The sequence below is a fragment of the Spea bombifrons genome, chromosome 4 (assembly GCF_027358695.1).
Source record: "Spea bombifrons isolate aSpeBom1 chromosome 4, aSpeBom1.2.pri, whole genome shotgun sequence".
Lineage (NCBI taxonomy): Eukaryota > Metazoa > Chordata > Amphibia > Anura > Pelobatidae > Spea > Spea bombifrons.
Window position 1 is genome coordinate 59,917,365 of NC_071090.1, and position 21,304 is coordinate 59,938,668.

The 21,304-nt window shown below is 35.3% G+C and overlaps 1 protein-coding gene across 7 annotated transcripts in view; it reads right to left on the bottom strand.

Annotated features, from left to right (window-relative positions):
- Positions 1–217: 217 nt before the first annotated feature.
- KIF21A (kinesin family member 21A) overlaps positions 218–21,304 on the bottom strand; it is a 60,554-nt gene continuing 39,467 nt past the window's right edge. For 2 of the 7 annotated variants that reach the window (XM_053465361.1, XM_053465359.1), the window contains 19 exons: positions 20,985–21,193; positions 19,445–19,586; positions 18,943–19,137; positions 18,020–18,121; positions 17,591–17,756; positions 15,533–15,553; positions 13,619–13,679; positions 13,117–13,171; positions 12,750–12,967; positions 11,018–11,131; positions 10,400–10,528; positions 6,765–6,803; positions 4,533–4,669; positions 3,964–4,144; positions 3,132–3,296; positions 2,745–2,862; positions 2,389–2,559; positions 1,628–1,827; positions 218–1,267 (listed from right to left, as the gene is read on the bottom strand). In XM_053465361.1, coding sequence (XP_053321336.1) covers positions 1,174–1,267; positions 1,628–1,827; positions 2,389–2,559; positions 2,745–2,862; positions 3,132–3,296; positions 3,964–4,144; positions 4,533–4,669; positions 6,765–6,803; positions 10,400–10,528; positions 11,018–11,131; positions 12,750–12,967; positions 13,117–13,171; positions 13,619–13,679; positions 15,533–15,553; positions 17,591–17,756; positions 18,020–18,121; positions 18,943–19,137; positions 19,445–19,586; positions 20,985–21,193 — 2,517 coding nt within the window. In that variant the 3' untranslated portion in view covers positions 218–1,173. The remainder of the gene's footprint in view (positions 1,268–1,627; positions 1,828–2,388; positions 2,560–2,744; positions 2,863–3,131; positions 3,297–3,963; positions 4,145–4,532; positions 4,670–6,764; positions 6,804–10,399; positions 10,529–11,017; positions 11,132–12,749; positions 12,968–13,116; positions 13,172–13,618; positions 13,680–15,532; positions 15,554–17,590; positions 17,757–18,019; positions 18,122–18,942; positions 19,138–19,444; positions 19,587–20,984; positions 21,194–21,304) is intronic. The other 5 variants (XM_053465363.1, XM_053465360.1, XM_053465362.1 and 2 more) reach the window with 3 other exon arrangements.

The following is a 21,304-nucleotide window of genomic DNA, read 5'->3' on the forward strand; positions in this document are numbered from 1 at the left end:
TTTTTTTCTTCTTCCAAACTTAGCATGGCGGGACTCTAACTTCACTAGTGGTCAGAGATATCAGAACCACCAGAGGGTATTTTACTAGGGCCATTTGACACCCTTTAGGAGGCAATATTCTTACCAGTCTATTTTAAAGTTGGAGGTAACTTTTTTTCCGGCTTTCACTCTTTATTCTGGTTTTTACTTTTCAAATTGCACAAAATGTAGAGACACGTTTTAATTTGCATGTGTTTATTCATGCATTAGCTTAACTCAAGTTCACAGGTTATCATCACAAAGATCTACAAACTCAATACACACATAATTTAATCTATATTAAATCTTGAGAGCATCAAATTTACAAAATAAGGTGTAAAAAGTCAGCAAATGAAAGTATTTTTTCCCCAGAAGACCAACTCTCTATGGCATTTTAAAATCTAAGCAGGAGGAACTAAGTATCTTTTTACAATCAAATTATTTACACAGAGCTCTACCACAGATGAAGTTCTTGCTTGAAAAACAGTCTTTTAGATATATATATATAGCAGCATATTAAATTAGATAAAAGCACAATTAAGCAGCTGCGAGGAGAGTATAAAATCAAAATGATTTTTTTAAAAAAAAAATTAAGAAAAATAACTTATAGCATACAGTATGGAGACAGAACTGAAACAGATCCAACAAAGCTCTTCCTGAAATAATGGTTTAGCCATTTTCCGCACATTAAATCCTGTGCACAAGTGGGCACATGTACCTTGGCCAGGTGGGTATAACGTTCCAAAGCATTAGGCTTTTGATTTTTTCAACTACAGGCACATATTAATACTTTACATCAAGATGTGATATTAGATAGTGGAACATCACTTAAAGTGAACAGTTTCTATTATACTCTGTTAAATACACACATTACTTTGCTTAATTTCAGCTAGTATTATGGTTGCAGATTAGTGTGACCATTTTTGTGCCCAGACAACATCCATAACAAAGTGCATACATTTTGATGCCAACAGGCTTTCTATATGTGTAGGTGAAGCTTGTTACATAAGCTAAGCACTATTAACAATACAGCAAACATTACGTTGGATACAGTTTCCAGTTAGATCCAGTATAGTTAAAGCCAGTAATCATTAAATGCCCGAATGAGTCAAAAACAGTAAACAGCGTATCACAGTATCATGTAGAACACAAAGCTCAGCAGCTTGCAACATCTTCACTGGTGTCACCTCCATCTGATAACTGTCCATCCAGTAATCCGTTAGCTTTCCAAATCCTCACTGTCTGATCACTGCAACAAAGAAACAAAAGTCAAAATTGCCCAGGCAGGATGACAACTGGTAATATAAACAAAAAGAATGTTCTACAAGTGAAAAGCAAATTGCAAAACAATTTCTAACATTATACTTTTTGTAGTTTCCCTTACAGTGCACCCAGTCAGAATTTTTTATTATCCAGTTACTGATTTATATTATTTATAATTTACTCTGCATAATTGATAACTAAGGTCTTCATGGAGTAATTGTATGAATATTAGTATTAGCAAATTAGACCTAAATATAAGAATATGAAAACAATTAAAAAGTGCCCTACAAAATATGTATATATATTGCGATATTTAAAGTAATACAGGAAATTAAGAGACTCTTACTCTGATGCTGTGAAGATATGAGTTGAGTTCGTGCAGATTGCATTTATAGGGCTATCGTGTCCTTTGAGATCTCCTATGGGTAAAAGGGTGTCTACATTCCAGAGCTTTAAAATGCCTCCTCGACAACCACTTAGAATAACAGGGAAGTTCGGCACAACTCCAAGAGCACATACCCAATCCTTATGGGCATTTGGAACTTGCTAATGGGGGGGGGGGGAAAGAAACTCAAAGTAAACTGTACAAACATATATATTTCTAAAGTTAATATAGTTTTCAAATGCAAACTACGGACTGTATATTGCGATAAGGAAGAAGCACAAATACATGTAGCAACAAAAATTTTAAAACAATGAGGCTAAAAAGCAGATAATCACATATACAGCTAGGGAATTTGGCTGCCACAAAGTAGGTTCGCAAAGCCTGGTTTACCCCAGGCAGAGTATTGAAAATGATATTGTCATTTACAACTTGTATTGAAAGAAAATAAGGAAACCTATAAAATATTAAACTGGGAAAGCAAACAATTACAAAATTGTAATTTTATAAAAATGTTTTACACAGCCATGATTGTCTATTCTTCCACATCCAGTATGTCATAGAGACATCTAGGAGCTGCCAGTGTTTCAAATACAATGCTAAACCAGTACAAATTAAGAAAAATCATGTCACATGTTCTTATACATATTTTTGTCAGATATTTCAGCTGCTGAGCTATGGCACATGCACAAAACACATGAACTCAAGGATGCCCAAGCAATTACCTGAATAAGATCCTTTCTAGATAGGTCCCATTTCTTAATTCCATTGTCTCTGGATCCACTGAAAAGGTTGTCTCCATAGATGACAAGTGATTCAATTCCATCATAATGAGGAGGTTCAAAACAATGTGTAGGACTTACAGTACCAAGCGCGCCTTCAGTTATATCAAACATCTGGTGGGAAAATACAAAAACAAATTATACACACGTATATACACACACACACACACGTGTATATATATGTAAATATGTACAGAAAAGCATAGGGTTTCTAACATGTAAATGTAAAATTACTTTTTGAAGGTTAGGAAATAGTTCCAGAATTGTTATAACAGGCAAGACATTTATAATTCACACACCTTTATATAATGATCCTTAGAACCAGTAATAATCAGATCTTGCCCATTAGCTATCTGATCTACTGTAAGACACATAACAGGTCCAAGATGTCCGCAAAGCTTTCCAGTAGGATGAAACCTTCAAAATAAATGGTGATTAATACCATATCATAAAATACATATACAATATAATAAAACAAACGGTATTTTCATAAATCTTTACTGTTACCTATTAGTTATTATATCTTGATACAAATGAATGGAGTTTTTTTATGCAGGATCTGTAAACCAAAGCAACACATTTACCCAGAACTGTGCTCACAGGAAAATAATTGTAGGCGCTAATACCTTCCTTTACACTCTATGATATTATGGTTGTTGCATAAGAGAAACCTTGGAATATATTACCTCTTTAGATCCCACATCCTCACTGCATTTCCAGCAGCTGCATAAAGTACAGTGCCTGTGGGGTTGAGTGCAATTTGATTGATTTGGTTCTCTCCAGCAGGTATAGTTACTGTTCGGTTCTGACTTCCAGCACATGAATCCCAAGCCACCACTTGACCGGAAGATCTAAACAGACCATAATAGTAAGATTACATTAGCATAATCAAATTACATCACTTTGAAAAATTGCTAGTATCCCCAGGGCATTAAGACCCTTATGGTTGAGAATTTTTGTTAGCCTTAACATTTTTCTTCATTAAAATGCATATCTCAAGCACATAATGAGTTTAAATAATGTCACTTATCTCCTTAGAAAAAAAAGCTGGCACCCCCTCAAAAAAATTAAAAAACAAAAAACAAAAGAAAAAACCTCAGACACACACACACACACTGTCACCACTTTTTTACTGCAGGGACATGTGCCATGCTTTTGGCCCAACCTCTGGTCGGCCCAGTGCTAAGGATAACTCTGGGCCGTCCTTTTTCCACAAAATCTAACTGACCAAGTAGGCAACTGCAAAAGTGAATCTTATGTTAAAACAGAAAAAATCAGCAGCATTTTAATTGTGTCTGTAAGTCTCAAAAATAAAGTCACTGGTGCATTGTTAGCCTTCTCCTTTATTAACAAAAAACAAAAAACAAAAAGAAAAATCCCTTTAATAAAGATGATGGAATGTGTACTGATCTACAGTAAATACTATGCTTTTTAAACAAATGACAATTCACAGGTAGAATATTGTTTGTACAGAACATCAATGTGGTAAGTATATTTCATTTTAAAAGTACTACTTACGTAAGCGTCCGGACACATTTAGCAGAGTCTCTGATGTCCCACACCTTAATATAAGATGTTGAAACAGTGAACACCAGACTGGTGTAGTTGCAATACTTCACAGACACAACATTATTCGGATGACCTCCAAGAGACATAATTTCTTGCCCGGTGACAAGATTCCATACTTTACAAGTACGGTCTATAAAAAATGAAAATATATAATTTTTTTTTAAAAAAAAAAGTCAAACAAATATATTGAATACAGAAAGCTTTGTTTATATGTTGGAATAGCAAAGTTGGAAAATTCAACCATGTGTGTTGTCAAACAGTATTTTATTCATTCTAAATGAAAAACAGCCACCAAGAAACTAACACCTGTGTGTTTCCAACCACATATGAAGAAAATCTCTTCTACTTAGTTGTCACATCTACCATTTGGAAAAGGAGTAAGATTTGTTTGGCCTCTTAAATTTTTAACCAATAAGCACATACTCAAATGCCATGACTAAAGATGTGTAGTCCAGATTATAATGCAATAAAATATTAGATGTCAACATATTTATACAAGAGAGAATAATGTTGCTGACCTTTAGATCCAGTAAAAAGCAGATCATCAGTAGCATCTAGGCAAAGCACAGCCTTGTTGTGCCCTTCGGCTATATGAGTGCACTGCAAAAGTGATGACTTGCTGCCTCTGGGGGTAGGAAATGGGTTAATTATGCCCCTAGAAATAAAAAAAAAAAGAAACATTTAACTTTGGCACTGCTTATTACAAGTAATACTCCATTTTGTGACTTACCTGTGTTTAAATTTTGTAAACTTTTTGCACATTCAATTGAATTGGTAATTAAGATGACTTTATATCATCGTTAGTATTACCGAAAAAGATTTTAATGAATATGCAATCAAACAAAAACACTGTCTTTCATTTCTCTCTAAATTAAGCATACATCTGTAATCATGTATAGGTAAAAATCATGCTTCTTAAGTATACATTTACTTAAATCCACATGGAAAACCAAGGGAAAAAAATGCCTATTTATAAATTACCATGAATGCAACGAAAACGGCCTCTTTGGTTAAAAGCCACCCGTTAGTTTGGTTTGGTTAAAATGTAGCGAATTAAAATATCACCAAAGATATAAACCAGATATATGTTATTTATTAGTCAATAGGTAATTAGACTTGTGCGTTCTGACAATTTCTTCAATTTGTACAAATGTCCAAAAACGAGAAGGGATCCACAAGGAATAGGAAGCATAGAGCTCAGGATTTTCATTTAGTTTGTTTTCCCACTTGTGCTTACTCTATACCCCCTTGCTCTCATTCACGCTCTCTCACAATGTCTCCCTACCTAATCCACCAACCGTGTTCTGTCCCCTTGCCCCCTCTTCTTCTCGTCCCTTCTTGTTCATCTGCTTTTTTGTCTACTTTTCCCTGTGTATTCTTTCTTTGTCCACTTCTCCATTAATCAGGTCCTTCCGTAAAAGGGCAGAGCCTCAGACTGGCGGAACGGGGGAGAAGCTGTTCCCGTGGTGCTGCCTCTTTGTGGAAGTACCCTGAGAGGCCAGAATAATGAAGATGGATTCGCGAAGAAAGAAAGCTGCAAATTTGTCTTAGTTATTCTGGCCTCCTAGTGTACATCCACAAAGGGCTAGACATGGGGACAAACTCTTACATTCCTCCACCCGGGGGGGGGGGTGTTGGCCTGGAGGCTCTTGCCTTTTTGCAGAAACGCTCAGGAAGGCCTGGTTCACGATGAAGTGGACGAAGACAGAAGACTCAGGGACATTGAGAGAAAAAGACAGAAGAACAAGAAGAGGCAAGAGTAAAAGCTGAAAAAGGAAACAGGGATATATAAATCAGTCGGCGGAGAAGCTAGGGACATAGTGGAAGTGAATGACAGAGAGAGAGAGAGAACGTAAATGAGAGCGTGAAAGAACATAAGACAATAAACAAGGGTGAGTCAACAAATTTTATTTCCGAATGTAAAAAGCCTTCTGGATTTCATCCAAACCAAAAGGGAAGGAAACAAAATTCGCTTTCTGAAAACGAAAGGATCAAATATGAAACAAAAAATGTGTCTGAATCGTTTTTGGCCCATTTGCACATGTCTAACAATAACTGTTTGTATCTTTTACCATAACAAAACAAATGATAAAAGCAGATGACATGCAACAGCCTTTTACATCATCACAACTGGTAGAGAAGAATGAAGCTCAGATGAAGGCCCCAAGCCTCCAACAAATAGCTGAAGAGTGATATATGGTGTGATTTAAAACTGTTAACTCAATATAAATACAGCCTTCTCATGCTCCATGGATTAATGCCATTTTTAGGTACCAATGGCACTTATCACAGAATGGTTGCAACCACTGTCTTTAACTGTCACATTTAACGGAGCGGAGTGATATTTTTTTCACCTTACTCACTGAAGGTCAGCATTATTTTTCCAGTCTGACACTAGCTGTAAATTAGACAGATTACATGGAGAGAACATACGATCTGACAGTGGTCAAGCGACAAAGGTCCTTTATAAAAGCTTAAAACAATACAATTACATCAAATATTCATGCTGGGATTATGGCATGGTCATCGCAACATAATGTCAAATAAACACAAATTCATATTGCCATAACAAGCATGCAAAACCAAGAGCAAAAGCTTCAATAATAAAGGGACTGGGTTTTGCAAAAACAAGCTTTAATACTCTACTTATTTTTGAGGCGCAAAAGTGTTTGTTAAAAAAGGAGGAGCATGCAGGAAAAGAAAGCTTTAATGGCGATGAATTAAAAATGTACAGAGAAGGAAATTTGTACCTGTGTACCTCGGACAGAGAGGAATCACTTTCATCAGACCTATAAAGACCAATAGTAGAGTGCGAGAGGAAAAAATACAGATATCAGATAGGTGATGTCTCCTCCCTGGATGAGTAACACAGAAACAGAGGTCTCAAGGTACACACAATACAACTACATTGTGTTCTCCTAAGAAACATTCAGCATTTCAGCCAACTTCTATCACTGAGCACTATTGACAGGATGGCAAAAAAACATTTGTGTGTGTATGTATTTGTAATTAAACGGCACACTTGCACATATGTATGTATATCTGGTAAAATGTAGTTGGTCTCTGGATTTTTTATAAGTAAAATGCTAAGTGAACTACCCACTTACATTTCTCTTTCCCAAAAAGTGACAAAGAAATATACGCAAACGGGTGGGTCTGAACACCCAAATTTAGTAGGATTATGCTCAAGTACAACAATACAGCAATGTTTGTGCCATCTAAACTGACGTGTAAGAGGTGGCTAGAAACCTTAACCATAATTAACCACAACCATAATTTGTATAGTAAAATTACTAAGTGCTAGCATTTTTCATCATAAAGCACCATATTCCCTAGATGTTTTTCTCACAACTTCTTACATCCCCTTCTTGAGTTATGTATAAACTGTAAAATGTTACGCGACATCCTGTTTTCCTTAACTTCCAAACACATTAATTTCATATATGTGATGTAATACTGTTTCTAGACTTGGACATACTTGAAAACAAGAGAAACCTCAATGTAAAGTGGTAAAACACGGTCTAAACAAACAAACAAATATACAAAAAAAAAAAAAAAAAAAGATGTATGCTAAAAATATACAGGGTCACATTTATAAAATGCAATTCGGGTGCAAAATTTAATTTGTGGGCCAATTACCAAGGGGACAAGTGGGATATTTTTTTCCTCATTTTAGCGCAGAACCATTATTAGTATAATTGACTATCACATTTTTAAATGAGCATTTGCAAGAAAATCACCTGACCTATGTCATGTGCATTGCATGTTTGTGTACGTTTTTATTATTATAATAAAGAGGAACTGTTGTCGTAACAGCTTTTATCACATACTTATTAATTAAAACTGCCTATAGCTTGTGTTTTTGTTTGTTATAGTTTTGGAGTAATTGTTTATCTTGGGGTGGCAGGGACTACATTATCCGATTAATTCCCTGTCCTGAAGTTCTCCTTCATTCCTTACACTCACTTTGTGCAGCTCACAAGAACAGAAATGATAATTTATTTTTTTAATCAGAAATGATGATCGGACAAAGCTTAAAAGGTACTTGCCGCAACAGGTTCTGCCCCAGCGACAGCAATATATGACGTGAGTATTGTAAGGTAAATAACCTTGTTTTTAGATAATGATTTAAAAAGTAAACTTGCTATATACAAGATTTGCATTATCATTTTCTGAAGAAGAAGAAAAAGTACAGTCTTTTTAATCTGTAAACAGATCTACATGGGTTTATTTAAAAATGTAGGATTCAGGGAAGGTGACAGATCTGATAAGGAAAAGTAACAGGGGACTAGAAGATATTTACTGTGCAAGAGCTGATCGATTGCCACTTACTTAAGACCATTTTAAAACTGTAGTGTCCAAGGCCTGACTCAGACAACCCTGTCTATGCAGTTAGTGTACCAATCCACAGGTATTATGATTGAGAGAACCAATCCACATTTCTTGATTAAAAACAAGTAATATTCTGGGCCCCAGGTTCACAAATATAAATATTTCCTATAACAAGAAAATAGCACTTATAACCCCTATAATAAAGTCACAGTCTCTCCATAATTGCTTCTGCTTTTGAAAATGGTTCGTCAATATTTTGTGTGCCTCTGGATTAAGCATGAAAATGGCTATACCAGCAATATAAAACAAAAGTGCTTAAGACAGACGGAAAATCTATTCCATATAAATAGTTAACTGGTTACGAGTATATTGAAATGAATCAAAAATACCAATGAAAATCATGCTTATTGAAACAACCTCAGTTTTCATAAAAAATGAACACAGTACAGAAAATAAACATGTAACTTGATACACAAGAAAATCGATCAAACAATAGGCAACAATTTGGCATGTCAACTTTTGTAATTTAAGATGACTATGAAAAACATAGTTTGCAATGTTAGAAACACCAGGTCATTTGCTAAAGCTGTCAAACCAAGAAAACCAACAAAAAGCAGGGGTTTTCTGAGAATTTGAAAGGTCGCTGCATTTTTGTTGGGGGGGGGGCATTTTGGGCAAATGTTTGGCAAGACGTTTTTAGAAATTACTTATTTGTTTAGCAACATACAGCTGTGAGAAACTTGGAACAGAAAAGTATTTTAATAGATCCTTCATGCATTGTACTGACATAGCAGCAAAGACATGACTGTGCGCCTGACTGAACAAAATGTATATACAATTTTTTGATGAGTAATGGCTTTTTATATAAAAAAAATAACCATTTTCAGGTCATTAAAACATCTGCAATTCCATATATAGATTGAGTACTTAAGATTTTTTTACTGGGGAAAAAAGCATACAGATGACAGATTTACTACAGACAACAAAAACAGGTATTTTTTCACCTGGCTTTTTTATTCTAAGCTAAATCAGGTAAACCAAATTAATCAAATATATTACAGTTGAAGATAATGTCAGGTTTTCTCAGGATTTTTAGGTTTCTGATCTGAAATAAAAACATTAGCAACAATTCCTGGAGCTATTTTATAAGAGTTTAGTAAGCCAGTTTAGGCTTTGTAATTTATAGGCAGGAAGGCTATGTTCTGTGTGTTTTTTCATATTTGCCAATAATGTTAACATGTATTATTAATGGGTTCTACGCAGTGCCAGCTCTGTTTTTTTTTTTTAATCATCCTAGAACACATATGCCCAACACTCCCACCCATACGCACATCATTAGAAACAAGGCAGCCCCAGTGGTTCGGTGGGCTAGGCAGCCACCTTTATTTTGAGACTGGCTCTGACTAGATGGTCCTAAAAAATAACATTAATTGTGTGTTTTGTGCAGAGCTGTGGCTAGAACCCTTACTTTGTTTAGGAGCAAATATATAAGTTGCGACCTAAATAAGCATAATACTAAAGGTGTGACCTAATAAGTGTTTATTTGAACATCAGGAATCACAGTCAACACCACACTGGTAGAGATTGAGGTCTAAATCTTAACCCCTGCTCCATATTTATCTTACTGAATTACAATTTACTCAGACCATTCATTATACTACAGCACATTATACAAAAACTCATTAATAATCAGAAAGTGAATGTTGCTGCATTGAAGTTATTATATATAAGCAAGAGAGCCATCATGTTACTTCAACATTCAATTCAATTGTTATGAGTCCCTAATCATTTTATGAGTAAATATTTTTAGTGTTAGTAACTGTAAATAGCACTATTTTTTTAGAACAATTCTACAATAGTGTATCATTCTAGGTACTTTGTGCTTGTTTTTTTCATGCTTAAAATGTATATTACTTTTAGATTTTAAAAAAATTCTAATACAAAAATACTAATTTTCATCAGACTATTTGTGTTTCTGTTATTAACAAAAAATGCACGTCAAGGGGAAAATAATAAAATTGTCTTAAACGGGAGTCAGGCTCCAGTGACTTACTTATCCTGCTGAAAAGCTGCGTTTCCCTGAGAAACTGTGAGACGGCTAAAAACATTCATTTCGTTACGGGACCGACTTGTTGGGGAAGAAGGAGGTGACAGACTAGCCTCTGAAGTTCCAGAATCTGAGCTATAATAAGAAGAAAAAAGAAAAGAAAAAAAGAACACAACTCACTTCAACATATTATGAGACAAGCCTATAGGGCAAAGACATTTAGTCAATAATGGCAAAGTTAACAAGAGTTATGGTGTCAACTATATCACTCCTTCATTAACTATGAGGAGCCAACACTAGGAACTTTCTCCAGAAGAAAATTCTAAGACGCTATAATAAATACCTGGGAACTCTCCCTTTAGTGAACATATTGCAACATGATGCATACACATGCAACATAGGGCAGCAAAGATTACACACAAGGATAGAAACGGCAGAAACAATGAGCCATGTCAGTCTGTGTATGGAATATTTTGTAGAGGAAAATAATATACATAAATTACTGTTGATCTTTGAGGCAAGAAAACAGAAGAGTGTCATTCTTACTGCACCGTGCAGAAAGCAGAAGATCAAAAAGAAGAAACCATAAGTGACATGGTAGCAGGTCGGCACTGGTGCCCTTACCACTTCTGTTCTTTGGTTTTTATTGTTTTATCTCCACCTTTTTCATAAGTTTTCCTTCTTGATAACGGTGAAGGTTCAGGTACACGTTTTTCAGCCAAAGGGATTTGCTTTGCCCTGACAAGATATTGTCATTATAAGGAGAGAGATAGAAATTCACAGCCCAGAAAAGAAAAAAAAAAAAAACAAAAAAAAAAAAAAAACACCTTATCACAGTTGGAATCATCCACACCGAAACCAAATGCTATCAGTTGGAAATTTTGGTTGCTAACAATACAGAATGTTCCTTGGATATTTTTGGCTATTTTAATAGAGATTTTTCATAATTTATTTTACAAAAAAATATGTTATGACATAACAGCATGAAAACAATAACAGTGTGTATTTTGGGATTTAGTGAGATGAGACACGTGTGTTAAGTAAACCCAGCAGAACAATGTGCAGAAATGAAACTTGAGGCATGTCTTAATGAGTTGTAGTTTGAACATTTGTATCATATTTCCATAAAGGACATTTCATGTGATACTTTTAAAGGTACTGATACATGTACAAAGGGGATTTTAAAAAATAAAGCAATTTTTATTTTTTTTATGTTTAAAAGGGAAACTTTAACAGAATTGCAGTGCCCAAGAAAGTCTAGTAACAAAAGTTTCGGCTATAACAGGTAAACCTGTAGGCAACATCCCTGAAGACAGCTCTTCTGAACTCTCTACTCAAGTCTCTACTCAACAGTGAGCATTATTAGTCAATGTTGTGGTATGTCACACCTGCCCATACTCAGGATTGTATCATACCCTTCTCTGCATTAATCGTTTGCAGCTCAAGGGAAGTACTAATAAAATGCCTAGCACAGGCTTAAACAGGCCTAAAACACACTAGCCAATAAGCATGCTTGAAAAACAAATAAAAGGCAAATTAAGATAAAAGTGTATATTACCTGGCTATATTAACTGTAGTTTGATGTTCCAACAATCTCCAAAATCATAACAGAGGATTGATGTGTGATGGGTTTTAAATCTATCCATTCTCCAATGACATTATTAACTAAAGTCATTTGCTGCCTTTAAACTTCTGCTTGCTTTGAAACCGTTTTTCACTACCTAATGATCATTATTTTTCTCGGTCACTGAATAAATGCCTATGCAACAACCAATCGGAGTCATTAAAAGCATGCATGAACCGTTGGGCATTAAGAATTTCAGGTTATTAAAAGAGTCTTCCTCCAGGGCACAGTACAGATGGGTGAGAATAAAAGAATCTTTGCTTAAAGCTCTAGGCCATCATTTACAATATGGTATTAAACAATCAGAAATGCGGTGCAGCAAAAAGATACAGCTCAAGCAATATGTAATAGGCTGCTTGGCTTATAGCATGTTAATAGCCATAGGCCTTTATAATAGTTTCTTTGAAGCTCAGCACTTTATTACATGCTAATGTCCCATTCCATAAAATATTCACATGCAAGCACAGGCAAGAGCGTAAAGGAATGAATTTCAATACGGATATTGATTTAATACGCAGAATGTTTCCTTAAGACTGGCTTTTTGCAGTATCAATTCCAGATATTGGGGGCCAGGATACATACTGATGAAAAGCTAAGCATGTAAATATTGTAATGCAAGCCATTTTTTGTAGCCAGAGCATAACCAAAAGGAGGTTTGTGAAATTCATGCATGTCATTAAAATGGAATTCACAAGGAAAGCAGTGGATGTTAATGTGTCAGGAAAGACTTACATGCTGCCTATTTTAGAAGGTAAACCAGAAGGTGGTTGTTGTAGATCTTTCTCCCTAACATTATTTCCACTTGCTTCCAAGTTCGGTACAGTCTCTGGAACTTCTGCCACTGGCGGGAGGTAAGTGGACACACCAGGGTCTCCTGTGCCTGGATCCGCGGGTGACTCGACGTTATCTGCATAAAGCAGCTCCAGTTGAGTAGTAGTTCGCCTTCGAGCCTGTTTACAGTATATACACAACATTAAAGCGCATGTCCCAAGTGGCAAAGAGACTAAAAAGGTGTTTCACATTTGGCAATTAATGACTATACATAGGGGTATTAGCATGCTTACGTATATACATCATAGAATACTTCTTCCACGCTCACCTTACTCTTGGGTTTCACCTCACCGCACAGTTTCATGAGATCTGAAGACAAGGAACTGAAAAGAAAAATAAGGGAAAACATTCAATATTACACCAGTACATATATTGAAATACAATCCTGATAACACATTTTCACGATGACATTAACAATATTATTGTACTTCCTTTTAAGGTAAATCTATGGAATCTCAATCACGAAGAGTAAAGAATCATTTACATTTATAGCTTTATCTTTTGATCGCCAAGGACATCTAAGCATCAGCTAGGTTGAGCATCCAGTGGAAACCCAGTGAGTAAATTTTTTGCTGTATTAGTGAAATGATGAGGTTGGTATTGATTATATGTTGGCATGCAAAAAAACTGCACTAATTGCCAGTCAAAAGAGCAGTGTATTCCAGCTCTAGATATACTTGTGACACTTGTACATAAATATGGAAGAACTACTGAAATACAGCAATAAATTAATTGCAGCAACATACATTCCCAGATGACAAATCACACACCTGCCTTCTGTTCCGGGACTCTGCAACGACCCTTCTTCATCGCTGCTATTTTCTGTATTCTCTTAAAAAAAAAAAAAAAAAAAAAAAAAGTGAACATTAACATCAGGTTGATCTAATGAAACAGATTGTTCACCTGAATCACAATAACATGAGGGAAAAAGGATCTTGGGAACTTTTGTTCATTCCTGGAAACACTGCCTGATGTCAGAAATAAAACTATATGTACTGCAATTTTACTTCCTACTCGGGACACTGCGACATCTGTTCTTTTGCATTCAGTGTGGATAAAGCAACCCCCACACTGCCTACACTTGTAAGCCCCCCAGTCTAAACAACCCTTAGCACAAGCTGGTGTACCAGCTGAAGAGCAACACATCTGAAAGTCTTCTACATGTCCTTTATTTCAATGTCACCATTAATTTAAGAGGAAACTTAACAAAGGGGCTCATCGCAAGAGAAACTCTATGCCCGAGCATTTATCAAGCTAATGGAAAATTTGCTTAGACCCAAGGATTTGGCTAATACTCAGATCATGTTCCTTATAACGGCAGAAGCCTTGGCATTAACCAAAAACAGAGGACAACATACATTATAAGCAGTGCATAAGAAAAGTAAATACCAACAGCTTAGAAATCTTGGAAAAGTACAAATTATGTTGTTTCCCATCTCAGGGAGCAACAGGACCTCAAACAAACACCTTGCGTTTTTTTGGTCTTCTGTTTGTAAGCCTAATGTATAACAAATATTATATGCAGTATATTGTAGTAGTGTCCTCAACGTACTCATTCAGCTCTATGAATGCCACCATCTACATGCCCGTTACTCACAGTGCATTACTGGGTTTAGCTTTTCTTATTACAAGATTCCACACTATCCCAATTGGCTGTCAGTATAGTATCAACGTGACAGACCTATCAGAAGTCTTAGTATGTTACATGGCAACAAATCATTAAAAGCAGGAAGAGGAGCAAAAAGGAGTGGCTCTTATTTTAGTCAGAATTGTTGTGTGAAAATGCTATGGTGTGGTCAAATGTAGAATATTTCCAAGATCAATCTTCACAATACTCACTGTAACTGTATCTGATTATATACAGTAATCATCGGCGAAAAGGTAAAATAGAAGCAAACTTTAGAAGCATGCCATTGGTTTTACTGTTGGTCACTTTTTTTTTAAATGTATTATACATTATTTCCAAACTGCTACTGACAACTTTCACCCACTATCCAAATCCAATTAAGCATATTTCAAATACTAAATAGTAGATCTGCTTAAATTAAAACAGTTTAACAGGATTGATGCCTGAACATGGTTCTATGGAGCCCCATTTCCCATATTTTAAACATGCTCCACAGACATAGGGGAAAATATAACCCTAAACATCAATTACAAATGTAGGATCTGTTTGGGAAAAGCTATGATCCTCTGAATTATTCCACATTATGAAGCTGCACATTATTCAGTACTTAATGTTATTTAATAACTGTAGCTAATATTGATCTCTCCAATAGCTTATTTTTTATATATATAATTTATACTTAATATGTTGGCTTACCTGAAAATAAGTGTATTGTGGTTTGTCTTCCACATCCAAAAATTAAAAGTTAAGATGAGATGGGATGACTCGACATGTAATGTTGTTAAGTGCACTGTAATGCCATGGATAGTCTAAATTTTAATGTTAATAACATATGCCAAAGGCTGCATATGAAGCAATATTGTCAGCATTCAGCTGTTAATATTACATACTTGTCAAAGTATACGAGTTTAGAAACATAGGTTACACAGATGTTCTCAAACTAAGACATGCAACGTGTGCACATTCTCAGAAGGTTTGCGTGGTCTTCTGGTTAGTGCTAATGGAGAATTAGTAAGTCATGCATTTGCACAACACATAATAAGCTAGATATACTCACCCAGTGGAATGCTATCTAGGTCTGTGTAAGATCAAGCAACAAGGAAACAAAAACCAACACTACAATCAAAACAGATCAATTTGCCAAGAAGACAAAAAGCATTCCTACCAACTGTTTTGACATAAAGATCACATGAAAGAAACAAATGCTTTATAGAGACAAAGCGCATAAACCACTTTACAGGAGAGGAAGAATCATGTTGGGATCCAGACTACATATAACAATGGGATCGCCAACCAGAAGTTCTCCAACAATTAATGCCAGTCATTGCCACAAGGACTACAAGTGGATAGACCAATAATCTTTTATACCTTGCACTGCTTCTATCACCTTGTCCTTTTAAATATCCATGGTTTACTCTAAAATGTGCCTTACATGTTGAGTGTTTTCCAGGCCCAAAGTGTTCTGCATGGTGTTATTATGCAATCGTTAACAGTGTTCTTTTTTTGTACCATTATAATAGGAAAGCTGAATGCAGTACCATGTAATCGCACAATTGTAAAGTATTGTTCCATGGACGGTGGCAAATACAGGGAAGTCAATCAACTGATTGATTACATTTGACAGGAAGCTTTCCAAGGCAGCTGTAATTGGTATGGTGTTATCGGTAGTTTATGTGTGGGAATAAATTCAGGCGACTAAGATATACCAGGAAAATAAAGCATGCATATTTAATGAGGCTAATTCAAGGATGTTATTCCAAAGTTTCAGTAATTTAATTTTGTCACGGTGTGCCTGTAGTATATGAAGCTTAGGTTTTATCCACGAGAAGAAAAAGATGTGACATTTTGGTTTCTGTAACCCTATTCTCACAACACTTTGTATCCACAATACAGATAATGAGCAGGAACTGAGTGGGGGGATTTTTCGCATAAATGAACTACAGTGGTTTCATTGCATTGTCTGCAACATAATTCTTAGTATAACAAAAATCACTTTGGTGTTTTTTTGCACAACTGCTTTAAGGTAGAATTTGTTGAAACTGATTACAGATACATAACTCTCTCCTGTAGGATAGGGTTAAATGGCCAAAACATAGCACAAACCAAAAGAGTGGAATACACAAAGGAAGATTCACATCACAAGTGCTACTACTCTCAGAAATAAAGGGAATTACCTCAATAAGCAGAAAATCAATTTCATGTGATCTTTACAGTAAACATAGAATAGATGCTGTAATTACCATGTTAAACGGCCCACATCAATAATGTATTCTTCTAGAAGAAACCTAACCATCGTTTACTAATCCCGGTTAATATTAATTCCAAATTAAACTAAACCAAGAAGTTTGCCAATAATGAAAGATGAGAGGAAAAAAAACTTGTTGAAACTGTATGCAAAGAAGATTTAATCCTTTGTGACCACGATTTTTAGAAGCTTTTCTAAGTTTTGCATTTCAAAGCTCAACTAGTCTAGATTAAGTACGTCACAAAAATATAAATATATGTAACCATGGTGCTATATGTACATCGACACACGTATCTAGATAATTTACAGAAATATAGATGGATATGGATAGGCTCCATCTTTGTTTATGGAAGTTTTGATGGTCCCTAGCTCGGTATTTTTCTAAACCAGTGAACTCCTGTTTACAGAAGTCAGTGTTAGTGTCAAATTGAACTAACAAAGGATAAAACATGTATCACCTCCAGATAGAGAAAGCCTAGTTATTTACCATTAAATGTATAATGATAAACATTAAATGGAAAGAAGCAACATATTATGTTGCGCCATCAACACCCCTCGGAGGTGAATTTGTATTTCACAAGAGAAAAAAAATATAATCTAATTGATACATAGAATAAATCTTGCACATGACATCACAATGTGCTTAATTAGACATCTTTGAATTTAACGGTTTTCTGTCCAACCAAAAATGCGCATTGTAAACAACATTGCACTGTTGGAAAAGTCTAGGGAATTAATGGATTTGAGTTTGACTTAAATTAATTAAAATTTTCTACAGCATTTATTCACACCTTATGACTATCTTTCTCCGGCGGAACGTGCGCAAAAGCAAACATGCAATCAAGACAAACGTATATAAACAGAAAGAACCTTGTAAGGCATGGCCTAGAAGAGCATCAAGTTCAGGATTCAGTTCCGCCTTTTCCTTTAACATATGAAACAAAAGCTGATTTTGAGTAGCACTGGTGAATTCAGTTTGTTTGAGACGTCCTTCAAGAACTTTAATCTGAGCCTCTCTCTGTGCTGCTAATAGACCCTACAAAAAAAAAAGAGGAAAAAAGCCATTTTTAAAAGCTATATACAAAAGCATTTTACCCAAATATTTAATGTAATTGTTAATTATTGTACAGGTACCAAATAACCAAAGATTATAATAAGCAGTACTGAAAAATACACCTGAAAGTGATCTAAGCAGTCTCCATGACATCTGCTATACAACGAGTTACACTGGTTGGTTAAATGGTGTGAAAAGCTCAATCGTGAAGCAAATAATTAACTACTAAATAATATTAGGCTTACCTTGCTGACAGCCATTGAAAGAAAATGATCCAGTAAGTATCGTGCTTCTGTAAGAGTGCAGGAACTAATAATCGCAGTTACATCCAACGTATCACCCTCTTCCTATAGGAACACATATACAAGTCTTATATACATACTTGTGAGGGCATTAGATAATTCTTAGATCTATAAAATCGCAGCAAACACATTAAACACCTAGATAAAAAAAACGTTTATGAATGTAATCCCCACTAATGTGACATTACTCTGTGCGAGCCACTCAAGCCTGGGTTGAATACCGTTTGATCATTTTTTCTTACTGGCTCTTCCACCACGGTGTTGTTCTATAAGGATTTACACAGACTGAAGAAAATATCCTCAGGTCAAAAAGGAAGTACCACAGTAAAACAAATGTCTTTGCACACTGAAGTGCTGTACACGGTAATGTAGTTAAGCACTGAAGAAAACTTGGTTTTATGTCATTTTGTTCAGACAATCTTCCTTAATCTGCGGAACCGGAGGTTCACAATATCACAATGCTCAGAGTGTCTGTCAGAGTGATTAAGACATCATTATGTTTACCAGAAGGTAGTATAAGAAGTCAGACTGAAAACCCATTTTCATTTAAAAAATGGTGTTAGTTCCCCTTTACATAGTTTTGCTGCTAGCATGTTATCCCCATGATAGTCAATTTAAATGGGAAAGAAAAATCATTATATATATATATATATATATATATATATATATATATATATATATATATATATATATATATATATTTGTTTTGTTCTTTAAATAAAAAACACAAACAGAATCCAAAGTGGTTTGTTGTGGCCCCCTCTCTACCTTCTGCATATTTTAATGCATTTAACATGTAAGATATTGGTAATTCTCAATTAAGACGAGCTAGTCCTAATAGTGATACGATCCCAGTCCATGTGTACCTTTGCCTCTTCCATCTGCATGATGCTGGCTTGACAGTCAGATATGCTGTCATTTATGTAGTCAACATTGGCACTAAGGCACTCAATTTCTTCATTGAGGTTATAAACATTTTTGTCGGCCTCTCCATTTTCCTTCAAAATTCGGTCTCTCTTCTTCATCACCTTTTCTTTTCTTTTTGTAAGTACCTCCCGTTGCTGTTGGGGAAGAGGGCATGTTTATTCTTTTGGTTGTGAACCATCCTATCATTTTTTTTTTGTTGAAGCAAAGAACAGAGAATCATTTCTTAAAGGTGGACTGCCTTGACAATATACCTCTTTAGAGGATCAGTCTAGTCCTCAATGTATTTTTTATGCATATTTAACACCTGTTAAATTAGAAGGTTCTAAGCCATCTGGGCTGTACCATTAAGCATGCGTGTAATATATAAGTGCATGTGACTTTATAGTATACAAGCAAAATTTTGATGCTATCATTCCAACAATAGGAAAATGAAAGTGTTACCGTCAGTAGTCTGTTCATGTCGGCTTCCATATTAGAAATAGTCATCCTCTGCATCACAATGTCTGTGATCCTGCGCTCCAGTGACTGCCACTTCTGTCTGGCTGCCTTTGAAGTGTAAATGCTTGTTCTTTGATGTTTTTTCCTGAGAACATAGTATCAGGCACATTTATTTAGAAAGCTTTGTTACATATAGAGGACTATAAATTCAAAACTAAAACCACACACATAACACAGAAAATTATACTTCCAAAATCACCTTAATTGAGACAAACTTATTATAATTAAAAAAAACACTGGGATGAAGTGCAATCAATCCACCCACACTGGATGTTCTCAGCAGGGAATTGGAAACACTGTTCATTAACTGCCTTTATTAGAACCATTATTTCAGTTAGTTCAGGTAATTCAAGTATATTTCATTTTGCAGCAGCAATATTAATAGCTTAGTTTTGTTTCTGTGTTAAATCGTCCTAATAAAATTCCAGCTAATAAAAAAAAGGAACTACCAGCTTCTGTGCTCATTGTTCAAAATAATTTATTTTCTAGGCACCAGAAAAAATATGTTTCTCTCATATACAAGTTCACTGCCAGCCTACCTGTGAATATGCATTACGTACATGGGCAAACAAAGTGCAAAATGGTGAGACATGGTGCAGTCGCCAAGGAAACCAATGAACTTTTCTGCTGACTGTTCTGCCTTTACCAATTTCTATAAATATTGCTCTTTATATGTAACTGCAAATCTAGTTTTAGGCGGTAGCAAATTGTCATAAGAAAATAAATGCCCCTATGAACCCCTAGTGGTGGAATCTTCTAGCTCCTACCCAACTACTGTGATATATTCACACAAACAACCTCCCCTCCTATCCTGCTCTCTGATTTCACTCACGACAACGTGTTTGTGGTACATTTATAATATACAGCTATGGAAATACACACCCACACACATATAATTAACTTGTATCATAGGAGAAGGTGCAACTAAAAACATAGGCCTCAAATGAAGACCAGCATTTTGTATTCAGCAAATTGTCTTCACTAACATATGTAATGATGTACCAATAGATGACATTAGCACTTTTGAGCATTAAAAATAAAGATCCGTTCTGGTATATTCATGAATACTTTACTTCATTCAGAATATACACTATTTGGGGGACATGTTTATTTATACAGTTCAAAGAACTTTTGATAGATATATATTTTTTTTTTTTTGTTTTAACATCTGAAAATTTAACCTCATCAAGAAAAAAAAGCTTGGAGAGTGTTTGGAGGACACCGAACGCTATAATAGCTACATTATAAATTATTTTACATGCAGAGGTACTAGGTAAAGTCATTAATCCAGCCCTTGATAAAGCCTCTTTTGTTTTAGTTGCTCTCATGCTGAATTAGGCACAAGTAGTGTGGTATCAGGAGGGAAGGAACATAAAATAATAAAGTGCCATAAAATGGGAAGTGAAGCAACCCATTGTATGGTTCACTTTTTACATGTGAAAAGCTTGACTGCTCCATTAAATGAAGATACAATATGGTTTACCTAGTTCCATTTAATGCGGTGGTCGTCGCAGGCTGCACTTTGGCAACAGGAATTCTCAGTCTCTGATTTCCTACTACTCTCGTAGAATCACGCTCATCTGCATAATTTGATACATGCTCAGAAATGGGTTCAGGTAAACTTATTTTTCGATTCACCCTTCCACCAACTTTATCAGACATTGGTTTTACTTTCCGCCTAAGAGAATTGACCTAGAAAGAGAGAGAGAAAAGAAAAAAAGTTCATAAATAAGATATTGCATCAAACTAGACAGAACAATTCAATACAACATCCATAGTGAAAGCAAATATTTCAAAGTATTA